The sequence below is a fragment of the Necator americanus genome, chromosome IV (assembly GCF_031761385.1).
Source record: "Necator americanus strain Aroian chromosome IV, whole genome shotgun sequence".
Taxonomy (NCBI): Eukaryota; Metazoa; Nematoda; class Chromadorea; order Rhabditida; family Ancylostomatidae; genus Necator; species Necator americanus.
The window spans coordinates 27,290,109-27,298,775 of NC_087374.1; the positions used below are offsets into that span (position 1 = coordinate 27,290,109).

Sequence of the window (8,667 nt, forward strand, 5' to 3'; positions counted from 1 at the left end):
CTTGATAGGAACTGTCAAGAATACAGAAAACAAAGACACATGTACGCAAAAATGTGAAGATTGAAGTTCGTGACACTCAGAGGCGTCCTTATTTCTGGACGCTCTATCTTACCTTTTCTCTTAGTAACTTTAGTTTACATGTCATAGATCCTCTAAGACTAATGCTTAGTTCTTGGGTCCCCGACTAGTTTAGTTATTTACTTGCAGAAATAAGGGCGCCCACTGAACGCCCCTCCTCAACTATATCTTAACCAAAAACTTATCTGCTCTCTCATGTTTGAAAATTCGAAAAGATTAGCTTTTTCAGCGAATGAAGTGATCCTTCATTACTTATTCGCAATGGTAAACTTTCAAGAGATAAGGAACGACAAAACCAAAACACCAGTTAAGCGCTGCTAACTGAAACATGTCTCATTGATTAAAAATATGGATGTTATTGGAAGTGCTATAATTCATAAGATACAAATACAAGGAACACTAGGTCGCATCAAACGAGATCTAAAATTATTAGCACAGCACAATTTCGCAACGCAACTGATCCCTGGGACCATGCGGAAGAGCGCTTTTTTATCCAAACTTTACAAAATGTTCCTGCGAATTCAATCCAAGTAGTTCAGTCTATCATTCTTATTCGTTATGCGTTTAAATTTTTGAGTTGTTTTCCTTCAGCATATCAACAAATTGACGAAGTTAGTTTGCAGATCACGACGAGTACAAGAGCCACCCTAAATTCTCCCTAATCGTCTCGAAAAACGGCATGGAAACCGCCCCTGCTCATATGACTACATTCCTTTCCATAGTTGCTGTTGGTTCGATAGGAGAATTCATTGATTTTTGCCGGCTCGCTTGCGATAGGATGGCGCGGACTGACGCACCTGAGCAACCAAAGCCGTTTTCCATCCCATTTCTCAGGACAACTAAGGTGAATTGAGGGTGACTATCCTTATACTCGAAATCCACGACTGCAACTCTACATTTTCTCACAAAAATCTCAACGTCTTCAGTTTCCTGATATGCATCATTCTTGAACAACGTACAAGCGCGCACCCAATCTAAGTACTCACTGCCTTTATCCTACTTAGCATAGCAACACCATGATGATACCATTATTAAGCAAATTCACCCATTTGAATCCAAGGCTTATGTTATGGCCACTGTTATGTGTTATGTTATGGCCCAAAACGACTATCATTCTTGAACAACGTACAAAACAACGTGACAACAATCACGGATGACACTGCCTTCTCCAGCAATGTGCATACCGCTGTTTAATAAAGATCGATACCAATCTTGGCTACAGCTCAAGGAAATCAGTTAAAATAAAAAAAATAAAAAAAAAAAAAAGGGAATTGCATACCATCTTCTATTCACAACAGTCAATCTCCCAACAGCGGAAATTTCTCGTGTGCATATACTTGATTATATCGATCTTCGAAACGAATTCTTCATTCGAAATTCAATAGAACAAATATTCATTGGACGAATGCGGTACACACAACAAGCACATTAAGTACACAACACAAGTTACATGAATCGAACGAGAAAACAAGAGAATTTCAGAGAGAAATCAAAACAAAAAAGACCAAGCTAACACAACAAATAAAATAGAAGAAGATCATAGAAGCAAATCCTATCCTAAATCGAAGAAAAATGCGACTTTACAAGAAAAGACCCAACGATTATACAGGTACGGGAGACAAGGATGAGAATGTAGAGATTACTTTGTTTGCAAGAACTTATGTTTATGTCGGTCAAACAGGCATTACGACTGCAAGTATTGACGCTACCATCCTCCGCTACGCCTGCCACTACGCGATGATCGGCCCATACCTCCGCCACCACCCATGATACTACTGCTGCCGTAGCTGCGGAAAGGTCCTGGTGCTGCTGGCTCATAGCCACCTCGACCACTGTATCCACCTCCATAACCACCACCATATGAACCGCCATAAGGTGAGTCGTAACCACCTGGAAACTCCGATTTCCCTTCTAGAAGGGCTGAAAACATTATGAACCATAAAACAAAAAGAACACACTTCTTGGTGATAGCAGTGCGAGTGGTCTCGGTGCTGGTTGACCTCCAATAACACGCCAGGTAAGTCTTCGCATAGTACTCGGCATATCGTTTGCCCCAAACAATTCGACGTATCTGGAACAACAACTGTCCCTTCCGAGCTGCTCCTAACCTGCAAACACGCATACCTCTTCCCCATCATAGCCTTATTTCTGGTGAAGGCCTCGCGCGCCTCTGCAGTTGTGCCAAACTCGACCATTGCGTCCCCAGATGGACGTCGTTCATCGTTAAATCCCAACTTAACAGAGATGATCAGAACGATGCGGACATTTTGCAGGATAAAAAAAAAGTTGCTGAGAAATGAAAAAAAGGCTAACGCTGATTTCAAGACATCGAAGAGGAGCGAAGAACTGTTCGATCATGTAACAGTCAGCGTCGAACGGAAGTCCACGCATGAATATCTGAAAACAATGATCTGAAATATTGTTTGTATTTTATCACATCTAAATTCGAACCATATTGTCCTTACGCTCATTTTTAGATTTACATAAATAGTCAGACATTATCTACCCCTCGGCAGCGTAAAAAAGATAGGTCTACGTGATACTCAGACTTTTCTTACTAACAAAAAGAAAGAATGCAATGCTGATTATTCTGTGGCGAAGTTTAATTTTCTCAAATCATCCAAGCTGTATCACTAACATATGCTTTTAATTCACAAAAACAAGCTAACAAACACAACAACGAACTAATGGTTAAAATTTTTTCTTGCTTTGGAACCTCAACATAAATTTGTTTGTTTTTTTTTACTACAACGCATAACACAAACCTTTGTAGGTGGAGAAAAGTCATCATAATCATCGTATCTTCCATACCCACCACGTGGAATGTCATACGGAGCTGATCGCATGCCTCCACGAACCCCTCTCCTGTACAAAGCGATAAAAATTTCAGCATTTGGTAACAACTAGGTCGAAAATCAACACAAATACAGGGAAAGCAGAACAACTCACGGTGAATATTCATATCCTTTTGAGTCAAAAAGTGGGCGAATGTAGCCACTGTCGTAGCTGCGAGGGCGATTCCGCTCCATGTCATCGACAGTGGTTCGGAAAACTTCAATATACCTAGACAATCACGACTACTTCCACTGGTAAGAAACAAATAAAACAAGCAAGGAGCAAGAGCAAGAGAAAAACTGGAAGAGGAAAACAGATGTATCCATAGGTGCGATAGGGGCGAGCCGGACCCTCCTCAGGTAAACGTGATCTAGCTCACGGGGTGCAGCTCAAGTAATAAGGATCCCTCCGCCGACCGTCCAAAAGAAAGCGGTCCCTTCGTCAAACATAAAAGTGCAAAGTGGCGGAGCACCGGCTCCGACTATCGCATCTATGGATGTGCTATAAAGAAGACTTAACTGCAAGTAAGAAAATGAAAGAACAACAAGAAAAAGAAATCAACAGTGATGAATAACTTTATGAGAGAACTAGGAAAAATTCGGAGTCATCATATAAAAGCCAAAAAACTAAGCATAAATCTAGAGCCCACTGCTCCCACCTGCTTCCCATATGTTGCTTGTTGAAATCGAGTGCTTTGGAGGCTTCATCCCTGCTGGCGAGACGTACGAAAGCTTCCCCGCTAGGCCGCCCTCCCGTACGCCCGAATACCACCTCTTCACAGTTTAGCCCTGACACACAACCACCGCTTAACTTTAAGCGATTCCCTCAAACTATATTAGGCAATAACGTAAAAACGTGCAATACCAGACCTTTTAAGTTATACAAAGTAAAAATTAATTTATTGATATCAAAAACCAGGCTCATGATTTGAGTCTCGAAATGGCTATCAAACTTCAGGCTTTAGTGTTGAGGAACCATGGGAAAAGACACCGCCATGTCCCGATACCCGCAACACCGAGTCCCTACTTCAGAAGTATAGTCAAAATTCCGAATGAAAACTTTAGCTCTGAAGCATTAACGGTGATTCCACGCATAAGTTCCACCTACCTTTGAAGAAATTCTTAACATCCTGAACTGTAGCAGAGAAAGGAAGGCCACGCAATCGAATCACTTTACCCTCGTCCGTTACAAGTCCAGCACGTTTAAGATTAGTGAGTTCATCGATGGATACAGTGAAAACTGAAAATAGCGTAGTGAGGAATCAGATGATGTGAGGTGTGTCATGCTAGTTATGTGGATCGAACGGGGACCAAAATGGTAGATGGGACACAACAAACAAAGATCAAAGACCTCGAGGCAGAAACTCCCAGCTCAAATCCATTTGTTGCTGTTATATAAAGATGAACTACACTACCACTACTGAGAAATTCTCAGTTAGGAACAGCAAACTGAAAAACTGCTGAAAAAGCGTGATGAAATAGGAGAATAGAAGAGATGTGGAGATTGAGACTGATTTAATTAAAAAGAGAAGAAACCCAACCACACCACTTTAACCCATTGGGAAGTAGTAATTACTCTAAGCCCACCAGAGCAGAAACCAAAGCAGAAAAGTCGAAACTTTCAGACAAAAATTTTCTGCATAAGATTTTTGAACAGCGAACTTGTAAAGGCTGCACCAGAACAAGTAAGACGAGTACTGATCTATTCTGCAATTTCAGAAGTAAGGACTCCAAAGTGTGGTGAACTCGTCATTTCAAAGGAGAGATACCGTTAGTCAGTTGAATACTTTAATCGGCAGCCAGAGACATGAAACGGCAACAGATGATGGCGATTCAAAGTGAAAACGTGCTCACTTTCGATATATCTGCCCTCCATTTCCTTGCAGTGAAAGTCTAGCGCCTTTAGCACGTCTTGCTTGGTCGGTAACTCACAGTAACACTCCCCACTTGGGCGACCATTGTACGAAGAGCTCATTGTAATCGTAGTGACCGGAATACCTAATGAAAGCCAAGTTTAGAAGAAAAAGCATACCTTTCGTCCAAAGTACGATGCTTACCATCAAGAAACGCTCGGATATCACTTTCTTTTGACGAATACGGTAAGCCGCGGAGACGAACATAAGTGGTTTGCGGCATTTTATGTTTGGTGTCATTGTTTTCTTGGCTATCGCTTTGTTCTTGTGGTTTCTCTTCTTCTTTAACCTCATTGTTTTCTTCCATGCTGACCATCCGCGTACTATTCAGAAGTCGGAATTGTAATGGCACCCTGAAAAGAAAATGAACGAGATGTGCTCAGTGGAAGATAAGGGATACTCTGAGTGGAGTACGAAAGCAGCACGAAAGATACGTATTCAATAGATCGGCAGTTAATCCAGATCGCTGTGAAGATGGAGTTTGAGGATTTTCTGAATGTAAGTTGCAGCTTCAGAATACGTGGAATAGCTGTGAAGAACTTACAGAATGTAGGAGCCAGAATTTATGTGGCAGAAAAGATGGAAACAGACCAGATCTGATGAATGCACGAATAATATCGAGATGTCTATACATTAGAGAGGCATCTCTGTATCTTATCAACAAAACAAAGCAAATGAACACACAAGAACTAACAAGGCAGAGAATGCGGGACATGAGGGAGCGGAAAGGATGAGGAAACGACGAGAATGCTTACAAGTGAAGCACGTACGTAGAATTTCTCCTCCGAGGAGTCATAAGTGCATACCAGGCAAGGGAAAAGAAATACAAAAGAGAAAACAAAGAACTTAGAAACCTACCTTCACCACCGAGAAGCCGCGCGCATCTTATTCAAGGACGCGACGCAATCGATGTTGCGTTGCGACACTGCGGACAGTACCTCCTATTCGTCGACCTATTACACGCCATTTCAAGTACAGTACCGACCACGGCGCATTAACTGCCGGACGAACACCGTAGAGCGCCCGAAAGAGAGTGTTCGGATCTTCATTATTTCTTGCTGTTGTTTTTAGGCGTTGTGTTGATGAAAGGGGGCAGGTCTATGCTTCCGGGAGAGAAGGGGAGAGGAAGGAGGGAGAGGGGGACTAACAGTGCGTCTTATGTGTATCCTCATCGGACAAGTTCTCTAAAGCAATTCACATCGTACACTCGTAAATAGCAGTTTGTTCATTGGTCTCTCGGATCAATGTTTGTTTATTCGGTTATCTAATAAATAATACACCATTCTATAAATACTACCTTCATTTTCCTAAATTGAGAATTAAAGTTTAAAGTTAAAGTTAATTAAAGTTTCTGGCGTTAATCAATCCGCTTGGGAATGCGCCCCGACGTTCACTTCAGCTCAGAATCGTTTGAGGTTTACGAACGTGTAACTGCCTATACAATGACTTGCGGTGGCTAGCCGATGTGTCAAGTCAGTGTTTTCATCCTCCCAAACAAGTCTGGTATCAATTTATCGACCGCGAGGGATGAAAGGCTTGGTGAGCACTAGGGCGGATTCGAAGCTCCGGTCGATCGTGTAGGAAGCGGGACCTCTAACCGTTGCACTACACCCGCCCCTGAGAATTAAAATTAGAAAAAAAAAACATTTTTCAATCCAAAAAGTGCTCTTCTTCATTTTCTGCACTTTTCTTCCACTCTCAATTTCCATCTTCTCAGATTCACCCTTTAGACTTCAATTTATGCAAAGGAAAAAACAGTATTTGTGGAATGGACCAATAGGATACGGTCCAGTTAGAAATTGAGATTGTAGGGCGAATTTGCATGGTCAAACGAAATTATACGTGTGCAGTTTTTGAAGCGGTGCGTTATCTGTAGGGCCTTTGCATTTTTTTCAACTTTTTGTTTTTTTTTTGGTTCTGGGATTCGCAAGGTGTTCTGTTCTGTGTTCTGAGACCTGTTAGTCGGACAATCAACGCCCAGCTCTACATGAAACATCTATACAAGCTGCCCAATACTGTGCGCAAAAAAGGCCAAAACGCATCGAGGTCGCACTGCTGCGTGACAACATGGGACCTCACACGGCAAAGTTGACGCGCAATTTGTGGAGCGCTTGGGCTGGACGACAGTGCCCCACCCTACCTATAACCCGGACCCTTATTCCATCGGGCTAACACGTGTTCCGAGACTTGAAACAGTATCTGCGATCAAAGTACTTCGAAAATGTACGAATTTTTATCGTCGCATCCACTTTCCTTCTGAAAGAAAGGCATTGAGACTTTGCCCATAAGATGCCTAAGTGTTGTTGATAACAATGGTAATTACATTATTGTTCCTTGATTTCAAATGTTTAAAATAAATCTCAAAAAATTTGTTAGAAATTGAAAATATATGCAAATATCGAAAATTTAAAATGGTCAAGCTTCAGGCATTATAAAGTCAGCTATCTGCACGCTTTGCTTCATTCTTTTTTTTAAATGAATGGAGATCAGATGATTAGGAAATACTCAGTAGAAAATTATTAAAGATGGAATCATCGTAAGCGTTCATCTTATGGACATCACCTCTAGTTCATGGATGAGAAATATTAAGTCTGTTAAAGAAACGACCGTATTAATAATGTAATAGTACTTTATTCTTACGGTCTCAAAACTGCCTATTCTGCCCTACTACCCTTTGTTCCATGCCCACACGTGTGGCCGCGACGCACCAGCAGCAATTCGAACGCGTTGTCTTCGTAATACAGGCTCTTCCGCGATCAACAAACTGAACTTTCAGGTTACCGCAATTATTTTTACCTGTAATTTTTAATTCCGGAGTAATTAATGCTGAAGTGGTTCTATTTGTGTGATTCCGCTTTTTCATTACTTTCAGCGACTATCGTTGATTGAGATGTGAAGAACGGGATACAACGACTACTGGTAGATCTGGAGTAAGGATACATTCAATTGTAAGAGGTTGAAATAACGTCCGATAGGTGAAAAGGGATAAAATTGGTTTTACGTCCAAACACCAAATTTACCTATTCAGGTTAGAAATGGCTTCTTTACTCGAATTCTGTTGAAACTTCTGCTATTCCTTGTAACAGTAAGTAATTAATCTCCAGCCTTCCAGATTCGTGTGTTTGTGTGAAATCTTATGCGTGCAATGTGCGTTGGTCCACGAGAAATAATTACGGAAACAAATCATTTCACGGAAATAGCCCGAACTAGTTGTCGCATACCTATTCATCATACGATAAGAAATGTGGATCAGAAATCACATTTTATGTCCACGAAAGCTTGAAAGGTGGATGGTTTTTGAGGTTACTACGAACACTGTTTATTTGTAAAAACATGAGTTTTCGACACAAATTTTGATGGATAAAATAAAAAACAAATAAAATTCATAATTTCTGCAGCTTAATTTCTGTCCTATTCTAATTTTTTCATGAGTAAAATAAAAAATTGGGTCTACAATTCAGAAACAACTGCGGAAAGATTTTAATGGAGTCTCCAGTTTTCTACAAATGAATCATAGACAGTTCACATTAATTTGGTCTAATTTAGCTTCAACGATGGTTAACGGAAAGAGAGCAGTGTGGGGGACGAAGAAAAAAAAACTGACAGTGTTATTGCAGAGCGTAATAACTTTTTCACCATGAGATTTTCATGGATCAGAGGCCTCGGGCATCGACGGTGTTCATAAAATGTCAGCATCACACGAAAAGTTGTCCATATGCTCCAATCGTACGAAGCAGAGGCATCAATTCTAAGTGATATGAGGGAATATAAGGTGAATCTACCGTTACTATTAACAATAAAGTGCAGCCAGGATTTGACTGAGTTGCACCATGAAATGAAGG

The 8,667-nt window shown here is 41.0% G+C and overlaps 1 protein-coding gene across 2 annotated transcripts; it reads right to left on the reverse strand.

The window, feature by feature from the left end:
* Positions 1-1,783: 1,783 nt before the first annotated feature.
* RB195_002876 (uncharacterized protein) lies at positions 1,784-5,141 on the reverse strand (the record flags this gene model as incomplete). 2 transcript variants are annotated; one of them, XM_013442422.2, is made up of 10 exons in its annotated part: positions 1,784-1,968; positions 2,037-2,149; positions 2,203-2,312; positions 2,392-2,475; positions 2,844-2,943; positions 3,028-3,141; positions 3,572-3,701; positions 4,021-4,152; positions 4,767-4,910; positions 4,970-5,141. In XM_013442422.2, the coding sequence occupies 10 exons, from the start codon at positions 5,139-5,141 to the stop codon at positions 1,784-1,786; spliced, it is 1,284 nt and encodes a 427-aa protein (XP_013297876.2). The 2 variants fall into 2 exon arrangements, with proteins under 2 accessions (XP_013297876.2, XP_064056207.1); XM_064200326.1 differs by having other exon boundaries at positions 4,970-5,132.
* Positions 5,142-8,667: the final 3,526 nt, after the last annotated feature.